Genomic DNA, 14,014 nt, shown 5'->3' with positions numbered 1-14,014 from the left:
GCCCCATTACAGGAGAGATGGAGGCTTTAAAGAGGTTGCAGAAGAGGTGTACCAGGATGCTGCCTAGATTACAGGGTACTAGCTATATGGAGAGCTCGGACAAAGTTAGATTGTTTTCTCTGCAGCGTTGGAGACTGCAAGAGATATGATAGAAGTTTATAAAATTATGACAGGCATAGACAGGGTGGACAGTCAGGATCTTTTTCCCCCAGAATAGGGAAGTTTAGAACTAGAGGGCACAGGTTTAAGGTGAGAGGAGAACAATTTTAAAGGGAATCCGAGGGGCAAGATTTTCACGCAGAGGGTGGTGGTTATATGGAACAACCTACCATACAAGGTGGTACAGGAAGAAACAACTACAACATTTAAAAGACATTTGGACACATACATGGATACGGAGAAGAGGGATACAGGTCTAGTGCAGTAAGTGGGATGAGCTTTGATAGGCATCACGGTCACCATGAGCAAGTTTGACTGAACAGCCTGTTTCTGTGCTAATTGTAAGAATGGGAATGGCTGGTGGTGGCAGAAGAGTGCTCAAGGGAGTTGCAAAGGGAATGGAATCTACGAAATGCTGAAAAGAGAGGGGAACATGTTCAAGCTGGTGGAAACTGCAAAAGATGTACCATCGAATGCAAAAGCTGAAATGTGATGGAAAATGAGGACCAGGGAAACTCTACCATTGCTCTGTCCAGATGAGCAGAGGTGTGAGAATTAGATAGGATTCAGTCAAGGGCTTTGTCAAATATAGTTGCAGGGAAGCCACAGTTCAGAAAAAAGGGAAGATATTTCATAAACACCTCATCAAGGCAAATACATCGCAGTTGGAAGAACTGAGAAAATGGAATGGAGCCCTTCCTGACAGCAGAGTGGGAGGAAGCTAACTGAGTCTGTAGGCTTGTAATGGAAGTTTGTTGCAAGCATTTAATTGAGGGTAATTTAAAGGTAATTCATTGCAGGAGAACTCAGTCCTATGGAATGCCACTCCTGAACCATTTGGGAGATCAGGGACACTTCCAGAGTCCACAACAACTGTGTGTGTAGAAAGTGTATCCAGCTGCACCTGCTGGCTAACCACGTTACAGAGCTGGAACTGCAAACGGATTCACTGTAGAGCATCGAGAATACTGAGACAGGAGGTAATCACACCACAGCTAAAGACTGCACAAATGGGAAGGGAATGTGTAACCACCAGAGTAGAAGGCACCAGGCAGTGCAGACACACCCCCATTGCCATCTTCCTCTCTAATCAACACACTGTTTTTAATGGAGGAGATGGGTTTCAGAAGAGAAGGCAGCAACATCCATGACTGTGGCATCAAAGATACCTCTGCTGCACAGGAGGAGAGGAAAAAGAATGGGAAGGCTATAATGATAGGGGATTTAATTGTAAGGGAAACAGGTAGGCCTTTCTGCAGCTGTATGCAAGACTCCAGGATAGTGTGTGGCTTCCCAGGGCTAGGGTCTCAGATCACAGGACATTCTGCAAGGGGATGATTAATAGCCAATTGTTACAGAGTCATATAGCACAGAAATAGCCCCGTCGGCCCACCACATTCAAATCAACCTTTTGGCCCATCTACACTTGCCCAAAAAGGTTCCATGCCTTGCCTATTTAAGTATCCATCTCAATGCCTCTTAAATATAGTAATTGCATCTTCTTCCACCATCTTCTCTGGCAATGCATTCCAGATAGCAACAACTATGTGGGGAAAAAAAACTTACCTCTCAGATCCCCTTTCAATCTCCTTTCTCTCACCTTAAACCTATGCCCTCTTCCTTTTGAAACCACTACCATGGGAAAAAAGATTTTGACCATCCATGCCTCTCATAATCTTATATACTTCTATCAAGATCCCCCCCCACCCCCATCCCCCGTTTCCTTTGCTCCAGGGAAAACAATCCCAGCCAATCCAATCTCTCCCCATAACTAAAGTCCTCCACTTCAGGCAACATCTTGGTGAATCTCCTCTGCACACCTACCAGTGCAATCACATCCTTCCTATAGTGAAAGGCACTTGTGAAAGGAAGAGATTGGGTTCTGACATCACAGTGCTGCAATGGTAGGACCATGGGAACTTCAAATACCCATTCTAACTTGTAGCCTGGCTATATTGCCAGATAAGCACAGCACCAATTGATTCAAAATATACCCCACACACACTGCATTTTGCACTGCAATCAGCAACTGCCACGTATTTAAACTTCATTTCAAACTGGGCCCCACCAAGGAGCACTAAGCTAACCTTTGCACTTTGAGAACGCAGGGCGGTTTGCTAAAACATCCAATAGCTTTAGTACTGAATTTCTAGAAGGTATGCAAGTTTTGATTTAAACACACCACCCCTCCCCATATATACATTCTTGTGTGCACAAACACCAAAATGAAAATTTGTAATTAAATTGGTGGGAAAATTTTGGAAAATTAAAATTTGTACCATTGGACAAAATCATTAACAGTTGTCATGATACATAAAGCTAACATCAGCATAGGTTTAAAAAGCAGTTGATATCCTACATGCTCAATAAGAGTCAGAGGGTAACAAACTTAAAAGACCTCAAAGATCATTTTGTTTATTCCTAATGACATTAACAGGAATAGAAATAGGAAGATATATAGGAATGACTATGTGGCTGGAGAGAAGATGTAGTGGAGAGGGATTAAGATTCTTGGAACATTAGAACTAGTGCTAACTGGACAGTTTACACTGGGGCAGGACCAGGACCAATGTACATGGGCCAGTGTTTGTCAGTGCTGTCAAAAACTGAAACTAAAATAGCAGGGGGAAGGGAACTTGAGCAGGGAGAAAATAGAAGGGAAACAAGGAAAGAAATGAAATATAGAAAAGTAGGAAGCATAAGAGGCTCTAAACTGTGAAGTGATTTTGGTTCAAGAGGATGCAACTTGGGAGACAGGACTGAAGGAAGTCGCAATTTAGCTCGAGACCTCATCTCATTCTAAACATGAATGAAAAGGCTGAATTCCAGATGAGGCGGCGTATGCTATCTGGGAACCTTAATTCTCATCCACCTAGTTTTACTAAGGGGATTGGCTGAAGTTATTACTACCAAACGAGTGCTGGGCAATGACCACTTAATTGTGCCATTCAATACCATTATCATCACCAAGCACCAGCAAGATCTTCCACCGTAGCTTAACGACATCAGCCACATAAACACTGTGACTACAAGAGCAGCACATTGGATGGCTAACCAACAGGGGGATATTCTTCCACACTCTCCAAAGCCGTTTCATTATCAACAAGGAACAAGTCCGGATTGTGCTGGAATACGACGAAATATACAAAAACAGAATGGGAATTACCCGCCAAAAGGGCAAGAGGTGCAGCGAATGGCGACATATTTTACAAAGTAATTAACGAGGAATAAATTACTAGTTGGGGCTAGATATTATGACCTACGCAATACGATTAACTATCAGTTCTCTGCTTATCACCGTTACCAACAGGCAGGAAGAAGAGAGTTCAATTGAATGGGGTGAACCATGCATTAGGTGACTCGAATACGAGAGACTCCTCCATGGTTGTCCGGACGGAGTCGGGCCTGAAACTCCTCACTCGCTGTCAAGAGCCGACGACACTCAGTGTTATCAGTTTATACCCCACGGCCCCCCTCTCACCATGTTACTGTTGCAACGACCTCAAGCCCTGTCCTCTCCGAGGCAATTCCCGCCTCCTGAACGTCACGCAAAACCGCCAACGAGAACGAACATCGAACTCTGGGGACCATCCGTCCTGTTGCTGAGCGCCAACCAGATTACCGCCGCAGTGAGCGGAGAGCGACCCCTATAGGCAAGGACGAACCCTGCACGGCTCCAACCTGATGGCCTCAACATCGCTTTCTCCAATTTCCGGTAACCCCTCCTCCCCCCTTTTTTTCTCCCCTTTGTCTTCCCTCATTCCTCTTTCCCCCTCCCCCACCCTCATGACCTGCCCATCTATTCCCCACCTCCTTCCCTTTATTTCATGGTCCACTGCCCTCTCCTACTGGATTCTTCTTCAGCACTTTGCCTCTTCTACCTATCACCTCTGAACTTCTTACTTCTCCCCTCTCCCTGTTATGCAGTAGGTTTGGTGAGCAAGGTTGGAGGATAGGGGATGGGGACTGCTACACTCACGTGGATTGCAAGTTGGTTGACAGATAAAAAACAAGGTAGGGTAGGCATGGTAGTGCAGCGGTTAGCGTAATGCTAGTAAAGCACCAGCAAACCGGGTTCAATTCCGGCCGTTTTCTGTAAGGAGTTTGTAAGTTCTCCCTGTGTCTGCGTGGGTTTCCTCCGGGTGCTCTGGTTTCCTCCCACATTCCAAAGATGTATGGGTTAGGAAGTTGTGGGCTTGCTATGTTGGCACCGGAACAGTGGCAAAAGATGCATTTCACTGTGTGTTTTTATGTACATGTGACTAATAAAGATATCAAATGCAGAAAAGTTTAAATAAGAGAGAATGATGGAAATAGGAGAACAGGCACCAACTGTGGAGATAAAAACCAAGATCACCCTTTATCCAGGTCGATGACCCTTTATCAGAACCCTTCTGACGAAGAGTCATTGACGTGAAAGATTAACTTTGTTTCTTTCTTTACAGTTGGTGACTGACGCACCCAGCATTCCTTCCCAGGCTGGGTCAAATGGAGTGGAAAAAAGATCATTTGAGGCCCAGTTATTCACTATGTTAATTTGGCTGATGTGACCAAATTTCTAAGTTTGCTCTTGACACAAAACTAAACAGGAATCATAGTCGTGATGAGTTACAAAGGGGGATCAAGGGAATATAGACAAATTAGATGAATGGGCGTGAACATGGCAGATCGAGTAAATGTGGAAACATGTATGATCATCCACTCTGGTACTGAACTCTAAAAGAGCCATGGAGATAAAACTTGCATCTCTAAACATGCACAGTGTGAAGAGCACTGAGCAATGTGTTAATGCCTTGCAGTTCCTCGCCAAGGTAAAGGCGGATGTGACTTTCTTGCAAGAGTGCGGGCTGCCGCATCTCCGCAACTATTGGAGGTGGTCACAATGGTGGTCCCACAGATTCTGTCAGTGTGGTCGGGGGGCAATAATTGTCGCATTTCCAGCCTGGGGTTTCTGATGTGGGGGGGGGGCAACTTCTCAGTCACTGAGGTCAGAGAGGTGGGGGGGGGGTGGCTCCTTGTGGCACATGTGATGTACCGGAACACTCTGCTCCGGTTAATTAATGTGTACGCCTCGCCCGTGTGGAGCGAGCGGCTGGCCGTCCTCCAGCAGCTCCCACTGCTACTGGCAACGTCCTGGTCATTTGTTCTGGCCAGTGACTTCAACCGCATCATTGATGCGGCCGAACGATCCGGCAGTGCCGACAGCAGACTGGATAGCACCTCCAGACTCCTGATGGAAAGGGTAAAGGATGCCAAGCTGACTGATGCCTTCAGCACCCCTGCAGGCACAGCGCAACCACAACACAACTGGTCGAGATCGGACGGCTCAGCCTGGTCCCAGATCGACTTCCTCTTTGTGTCGGAGCCAATCATGGTCAGATCCACTGACATCATGCCGATGTTCTTCTCTGACCACCGTCTCCTTCGGGTGTCCTGTCACCTACAGGAGGACCAGAAGGCAGGCAAGGGGATGTAGAAGTTGAACGTCAAGCTGCTGACCCCAGAGAGCATTGAGGAACTAAAGAGGGATTACGCAGGTTGGAGAACCGTGAAACCCCTCTTTGAATCCCCTGTGCACTGGTGGGAAGCAACAAAGGAGAACATCAAGAGGTTCTCCATCCGCAGAGGGGTCCAGAAAGCAAGACAGAGTCAGAGGGAACTGTGCAAACTCCAGGCAGACCTACAACAACTTCTCCTTCTGCAGTCAAGGGGGGGGGTGAATGTGAGGGAGGAACTCCGAGAGGCAAAGAGCCGGCAAGCCCAGCTCCACACCTCCGAATCCTCCAAGATTATCTTCCGATCCAGGGTTCACTCCGTGGAGCAGGATGAGATGTGCTCACATTTCTTCTTCCAAAAGGTGCACAGGGGGAGCTCTGATCCACAGCCTTAAGGAAGAGGACGGCTCAGTAACATCCTTGCAGATGGACATATTAAGGATCTGCAGATCCTTCTATGCCAGTCTGTATGACAAAAAGGCAACAGACAGCACCGCCTCCCAGAACTTCCTGTCCTCTATCACAGGGTCTTAGATGACAGCAAGCGGGAGAGTCTGGACCAACCACTGACCCTGGAGGAGCTGACTGGCTCCGTCCATTCCTTTGATTCGAATAAAACTCCTGGAAGCGACGGCTTACCGGTGGAATTGTACTCAGCTCTGTGGGACTGAATGGGCCCGGACCTGCTGGAAGTGTACAATGCAGCATGTCAGAATCCATAAGGAAGGGCATCATCGCCCTCATCTACAAGCAGAAGGGGGAGATGGCGGACATCAGAAATTGGAGACCCATTTCACTGTTGAATGTGGATTATAAGATCCTGTCCAAGGCCATCGTCAACAGGGTCAAGTCTGCTCTGGGACAGGTGATCCACCTGGACCAAACCTGTGCTGTACCTGACAGGAAGATCTTTGACAGCCTCGTGCTGCTCAGGGACACCATCGCTTATGTGCAGGACAGAGGGGTGGACACCTGCCTGGTCAGCTTGGACCAGGAGAAGGCCTTTAACAGGATATCACACACGTACATGTTGGACGTGCTCTCCAAAATGGGCTTTGGGGAGGGAATCAGGAATTGGATCCAGCTGCTCTACGCAGACATCTGTAGCGCAGTCCAAACCAATGGGTGGGAAACAGACAGCTTCCCCATCAAGTCTGGAGTCAGGCAGGGCTTCCCTCTCTCCCCTGTCTTGTTTGTGTGCTGCATAGAACCCTTTGCCGAATCCATCAGGAAGGACGAAAGCATCAGAGGGGTGACGTTGCCAGGCAGTGAGGGCACCCAGGTGAAAACCTCCCCGAACATGGACAATGTCGCCGTCTTCTGCTCAGACCCAAGGTCAGTTCACAGATTGATCAACATCTCTGACCAGTCTGAGTTGGCATCAGGGGCCAGAGTTAACTGCACGAAGAGCGAGGCCATGCTCTTTGGCAAATGGCCCGACTGCCTGAAGGTGCTAGGAATCTGGTTTGGAGGAGCTGGGGCGTGCAACAAAAATTGGTGGGAGCGGATTGGGAAGGTGAAGCAGAGACTGGGACAGTGGGAACAGCACTCCCTCTCAACAACTGGGAAGAACTTGGTCATCAGGTGTGAGGCACTCTCAGGGCTGCTATACTTGGCGCAGGTGTGGCCTGTTCCTCGCTCCTCCGGCTTGGAAATCACCTGCACCGTCTTCCAGTTCATCTGGGGATCCAAGATGGAGCAGGTCCGACGGGTTGCCATGCACAATTCCCTGGACAATGGGGGCAACAGCGTCCCCAATGTCGCCCTCATCCTGATGACCACCTTCATCTGTGGCTGCATCAGGCTGTGTGTGGAACCAAAGTTCGTAGGCACCAAGTGTCACTACGTGCCAAGGTTCTACCTGTCCCTGGTGTTGCGAAGGATGGGCCTGGTCCCGTTGCCGTGCAGCGCCCCAGTCAACTGGACATTGCCGCACTACCTGTCCTTTGTGGAAAAGTTCTTCCAGACCAACACCTTTGACCACAAGTCCATCAGGCAGTGGTCAGCACAGAACATCCTGCAGACAGTGCAGGAGAAGGACTCGATGGATACTGTGGGGTGGTTCCCTGAGCAGACCGTCCAGACCATCTGGCAGAATGCCTCATCGCTAGAACTCACCAACAAGCACCAAGACCTCGCTTGGCTGGTGGTGAGAGGGGCCCTCCCAGTCAGATCCTTTCTGCATGGTCAGAACATCACTCCCAGCGCACACAGCCCCTGGGAGGACTGCGCTGGGGATGAGACAGTCGCCCACCTCTTTGCGGGCTATGGGTTTGTGAGGAGGGTGTGGTGAAAGGTACAAGGGTCCTTGTCACGGTTCATCCCCGGCAGCTGCGTAACAGAGGATTCTCTGATCTGCGGACTGTTCCCGGGGAGACACACACAGACAAACATCAACTGCTGTTGGAAGGTCATCAACTTGGTGAAAGATGCCCTTTGGTCTGCCTGAAACTTGTTGGTCTTCCAGATATCCGTAGGGGAATGCTGCCGACTGGCACATTCCAGGCTGCAGGAGTACGTGCTGAGGGACGCATTGAAGCTGGTTGCAGCCTACACAAGGGCTCGGTGGGGAAGGACTACAGTTTAGGGTTCTTCTGCCACTGGAAAGGGAGGGGCAGGGTCAGGCAAGAAAGCCCCTTAAATATTGTATATATGGGATTGGGGTATCACCCCAGGGAGCCACAAGAGTGGCATCAGTGCTGCGTTTTTTTTATATAAAAAGGTAACACTAATGATTGATCTGTACAAGAACGTAAAAGCTTGCACTGTTTTATTATTGTATATAGTTTGTCTTTTATTATGAATAAAGTTTATTTTGGATTAAAAAATCCACTCTGGTAGAAAGAAAGCAGAAATGCGGAGTATTTTTTTAACTGGCAAGAGAATGGGGAAATGTTGATGTTCAAAGGGGCTTCTGTGTCCTTGTGCACAGTTCAATGAAAGCTAATGTGTCGGTGCAGTAGGTAATTAGTTGGTATTTTGGCCTTTGTTGCCAGAGGATGTTAGTGCAAGTGTAAAAAATGTCTTACAGTACAGGGCTTGTTGAGCATTATGTACAGTTTTGGTATTACCAGAAAAAGTGAAGATTCACTGGACAGGCTCCTGGAATGGCAGATCTGTCATGTAAGAAGAGGTTGGATAAGGAAAGTGTTTAGAAGAAATAGAGATGACCTTATTGAAAATATAAAATACATAGAGGGCTCACAGATACATAGATCCAGGGAGATTGGTTCCTGGGGTTAAGGAGTTCACAACTAGGGTCACAGTTGACCCTATAATGGATAGGACATTTCGGACTGAAAATGAGGACCCTTTTATTCCCTCAACCCCAGAGGACGGAGGTTCAGTCATCAGTTGCATTCAAAACTGAAATCAATACATTTCTAGATATTAGAAGAATCAAAAGAAATTGGGAGGGCAAGGAAATGGTGCTGAGGTAGATCGTCTGCTATTACTTGTTGGATGGCAGACCAAGTTCATAGAACAGTACAGCACAGCACAGGAACAGCCCCTTCAGCCAATGATATCTGTGCTGACCATGATGCCAATTTAAACTGCACACCCACATGATCTATATTTCCCCCATTCCCTGTCTGTTCATGTGCCTGTCTAAATGCCTCTTAAATGTTGCTATTGTATCTGCTGCCACCACCTGCTACCTTGGCAGTGCATTTGAGGCACCTACCAGTCTTTGTGTAAAGAATTTGCCTCAAAAATCTCCTTTAAACTCACCTTAAAGCTATGCCCTCTGGTATTTGACATTTCCACCCTGGGAAAAAGACTCCATCTACCTTATCTACGCCCCTCATAATCTTGTATACCTCCATCAGATCATCCCTCAGCCTCCATGCTCCAGAGAAAACAATCCAAGTTTGTCCAATCTGTTACAGTTAATACTGTTAATCTAGGCAATATCCTGGTGAACTTCTTCTGCACCCTCTCCAAAGCTTCCACATCCTTCCTAAAATGCCGTGACCAGACCTGCAAATTTAGAGTAACCAAAATTTTATATAGCTGTAACATGAACTTCCTGACTTTTGTACTTAATGCTCTGACCAATGAAGGCAAGTATGCTGTACGCCTTCTTTAGTAATTGATCTACTTGTGTTACCACTTTCAGGGAGCTATGATCTTGTTGGGTAGTGGAGCATCCTCGAGGGGCTGAAGGGCCCACTTCTGCTCCTATTTCTCATGTACATTTTGTCAATCACAGAACAGGATACAGGTACTTGTTCAATGGATACACAGGAGACTGCAGATGCTAGAATCTAGAGCAACAATCTGTTGGAAGACCTCAGTGGGTTGAGCAACATCTGTGAGAGGAAAGGAACTGCCAACGTTTCAGGTTGTAACCCTGCATCAGGGCTGAGAGTTGAGAGGCGACGTGGCCAGTATAAAGAGAAGGGGAGTGGTGAGAAAGGAATCTGAGGTGATTGTTGGACTGAGGGCAGGTATGAGATGACAGGCAGGTTGTGCCAGGTCAGGGAGGGGAGCAGGGCTGGAGTTGGGAGACAGTGGCAGGTGAATGATAGATGGAAGCAAAGAGAGAGTGAGTGAAAGGTGAAAAAAAAGATGGAACAAATTGGAGGAAGGGGAATGTGAAGATAGGAGACAGATGTTGGCAGCATGTCCCAGGCATCTACCATTCTCTGCCCTGCACATTCCCCTTAAACTTTCCTCCCTCTCACCTTAAAGCTATGCCTCTAGTAGTTGACATTTGTCCTGGGAATGGAGACTCTAACGTACCTGTGCTCTCATAATTTTATAAACTTCCAGGTCTCCCCTCAGTCTCCCACACTCCAGAGACAACAATCCAAAAGCTATCCACCCTCTCCTTATAGTTAATGCTCTTTAATCCGAGCAGCATCCTATGAATCTCCTCTACACCCTCTCCAAAGCCTCCACATCCTTCCTGTAATGAGGCAACCAGAACCGCACATAATACTCCAAATGCAGCCTAACCAAAGTTGTATGCAGCTGCAACACAACTTCCTCACTCTCATACTCAATGCGAGTAAATCCTATCCAGTAGCTTCTCTACCACTGATGTAAGGCTTACTGGTCAATACTTTCCTGGATTATTCCTACTGCCTTTCTTAAATAAAGAAACAGCATTTGCTATTCTCCAGTCTCTGGGGCCTCACCTGTGGCTAGAGAAGATACAAAGATCTTTGTCAAGGCCCCAGCAATCTCCTGCTGCCTCTCTTAATGCTCTGGGATAGATCCCTTCAGGCCCTGGGGACTTACCCACCTTAATGTTCTTCAATAGACAAAACACTGCCTCCTTTTTGATCTCAAGATGCCACCTTTGGATTCTACTCACCAAGGACATTTCATGGCCCCTTTTGGCCCTCCTAATCCCCTGCTTAAGTTCCTTCCTACTTTCTTTTCTATTCCTTAAGGGCCCTGCCTGATTTTTAGTTTCTTAAAGCTTATGGTTCTATTGTTCCTTTCTCTTTTTGACTAAATTTACAACATCAGTCATCAACCAAGGTTCCTAAACCTTTCCATCCGTATCTTTCCTCCTTACTGGAGCATGCCGATCCTGAATTCTGATCAGCTGGTCTTTAAATGACTCCTATATGCCAGATGTGTCTTGCCCAATAACAGCTGCTCCCTATCTTCTCTCCCTAGCTCCTGCGTAATAACGTTGTAATTTGTCTTCCCCCAACTGAGCACTTTCTTCCTTGATGTCCAGACTTGTCCTTATTCAAAACCATCTTAAAACTTGAGTTATGATCACTGTTCCCTGAAATGTTGTCCCACTGAACGCCCAATCACCTGGCCATGTAAACCACGACTATCGCTCTTCCTTCATCAATTTTCCTAGTTATCTCCTCAAAAAATAAACTCAATTTGTGAGAAATTATCTCCTTTGCACAAAACCATGCTGTATCCTCCTTATTAGTCTATGCCTTTCCAAGTGAACATAAATCCTGTCCCTCAGAATCTTCAACAACTTCCTCACCACTGATGTAAGGTCCACTGGCCAGAAGTTTTCAGGCTTATTCCCACTGCCCTTTTTGAACAAGGGGACAACATTAGCTATTCTCCAACAGCATGCAATGCACACTATGTTTTTATCAATAGGTTCTAACATTCTACTTGTATGAAAGTGTGAAAAGCCAGATGTTGAGGCAGAGCAGAAATGTGATTGAGTGTATGAAAGTTGGAAAGTTCTCTAGAGGTTGTTCATTAACCTGATATGAAAGCAGGTTGAGGGAACTCGGCCTTTTCTCCTTGGAGAGACGGAGGATGAGGGGGGACCTGATTGAGGTGTATAAGGTGATGAGAGGTATTGATAGGGTAGATAGTCAAGGGCTTTTCCCCAGGGCTGAATTGGTGGCCACAAGAGGACATAGGTTTAAGGTGCTGGGGAGTAGATATAGAGGAGATGTCAGGGGTAAGTTTTTTTTTTACTCAGAGAGTGGTGAGTGCGTGGAATGGGCTGCCGGAAACGGTGGTGGAGGCTGATACCATAGAACCATACAGCACAAAACAGGCCCTTCGGCCCACCGTGTCGTGCCGTCCATCAGACCACCCTCACACTACCTAACCCCCCTTCCTCCCGCATATCCCTCTATCTCACGTTCCTCCATATGCCTATCCAACAAGCTCTTGAACCTGTTCAATGTATCTGCCTCCACCACCACCCCAGGCAGCGCATTCCATGCACCAACCACTCTTTGGGTGAAAAACCTCCCTCTGACATCTCCCCTGAACCTCCCACCCATAACCTTAAAGCCATGACCTCTCGTCTTGAGCATTGGTGCCCTGGGAAGGAGGCGCTGACTGTCTACTCTATCTATTCCTCTCAATATTTTATATACCTCTATCATGTCTCCTCTCATCCTCCTCCTTTCCAGTGAATAAAGCCCTAGCACCTTAAGCCTCTCCTCATATTCAATACCCTCCAATCCAGGCAGCATCCTGGTAAATCTCCTCTGCACCCTCTCCAACGCCTCCACATCCTTCCTATAATGAGGTGACCAGAACTGAACACAGTACTCTAAGTGTGGCCTAACTAGAGTTTTGTAAAGCTGCATCATAACCTTGCGGCTCTTAAACTCAATCCCGCGACTTATGAAAGCCAACATCCCATTGGCCTTCTTAACTGCTCTTTCCACCTGTGAGGCAACTTTCAACGAACTGTGAATATGAACCCCCAGATCCCTCTGCTCCTCCACACTGCCAAGTACCTTGCCGTTTACCCTGTACTCTGCCCTGGAGTTTGTCCTTCCAAAGTGTACCACCTCACACTTCTCCGGATTGAACTCCATCTGCCACTTGTCAGCCCAGCTCTGCATCCTATCAATATCCCTCTGTAAGCTCCGACAGCCCTCCACACTATCCACAACACCGCCTATCTTAGTGTCGTCCGCAAACTTACTAACCCAGCCCTCCACCCCCTCATCTAAGTCATCTATAAATATCACAAAAAGTAGAGGTCCCAGAACCGATCCCTGCGGGACACACTAGTCACTGCCTTCCAATCCGAGGGCACTCCCTCCACCACAACCCTCTGCTTTCTACATGCAAGCCAATTCCTAATCCACACAGCCAAGCTTCCTTGGATCCCTCGGCCTCTGACCTTCTGAAGAAGCCTACCGTGAGGAACCTTATCAAACGCCTTACTAAAATCCATGTAAACCACATCCACCACACTGCCCTCATCAATCTTCCTGGTCACCTCCTCAAAGAACTCTATCAGGCTTGTGAGGCAAGATCTTCCCTTCACAAAGCCATGCTGGCTGTCCCTAATCAGTCCATGATTCTCAAGGTGTTCATAAATCCTATCCCTTAGAATCCTTTCTAACAGCTTACCCACCACAGACGTGAGACTCACTGGTCTATAATTCCCTGGCCTATCCCTATTACCTTTTTTGAACAAGGGGACCACATTCGCAATCCTCCAATCCTCCGGCACCACCCCCGTAGACAACAAGGACTCAAAGATCCTTACCAGCGGTTCAGCAATCTCCTCCCTAGCCTCTCGAAGCAGCCTGGGGAAAATCCCGTCAGGCCCCGGAGATTTATCTGTCTTAATATTATTTAACAACTTCAACACATCCTCTTTCAAGAGATTGTTAGATAGGTACATGGAACTGAGTAAAATAGAGGGCTATGGGTAAGCTTAGTAATTTCTAGGGTAGGGACATGTTTGGCACAGCTTTGTGGGCCGAAGGGCCTGAATTGTGCTGTAGTTTTTTTATGTTCTATTTGACCATAGCTGGTATCTGGAATGCACTGTCAGTGGTGGTAGTAGAGGCAGGTACAGTAACAGCATCTTGACAGGTATTTAAATGAGAAGGGGATAGAGAGATATGGAATTAATTGCAAGCAAGTAGGATTGATATAGA

The 14,014-nt window shown here is 47.2% G+C and overlaps 1 protein-coding gene across 2 annotated transcripts in view; it reads right to left on the bottom strand.

Moving 5' to 3' along the window:
• Positions 1 to 3,771, bottom strand: part of mnd1 (meiotic nuclear divisions 1 homolog (S. cerevisiae)) — a 91,994-nt gene extending 88,223 nt beyond the window's left edge. Inside the window, exon 1 of one of the 2 annotated variants that reach the window (XM_052042336.1) lies at positions 3,641 to 3,771. In XM_052042336.1, the coding sequence (XP_051898296.1) occupies positions 3,641 to 3,643 (3 nt within the window). In that variant the 5' untranslated portion in view covers positions 3,644 to 3,771. The remainder of the gene's footprint in view (positions 1 to 3,640) is intronic. The other variant, XM_052042345.1, reaches the window with a different exon arrangement.
• Positions 3,772 to 14,014: the final 10,243 nt, after the last annotated feature.

The sequence above is a fragment of the Pristis pectinata genome, chromosome 2, assembly GCF_009764475.1.
Source record: "Pristis pectinata isolate sPriPec2 chromosome 2, sPriPec2.1.pri, whole genome shotgun sequence".
NCBI lineage: Eukaryota > Metazoa > Chordata > Chondrichthyes > Rhinopristiformes > Pristidae > Pristis > Pristis pectinata.
Note: the sequence above shows the minus strand (reverse complement) of the source record. Positions and strands in the feature narration are given on the sequence as shown.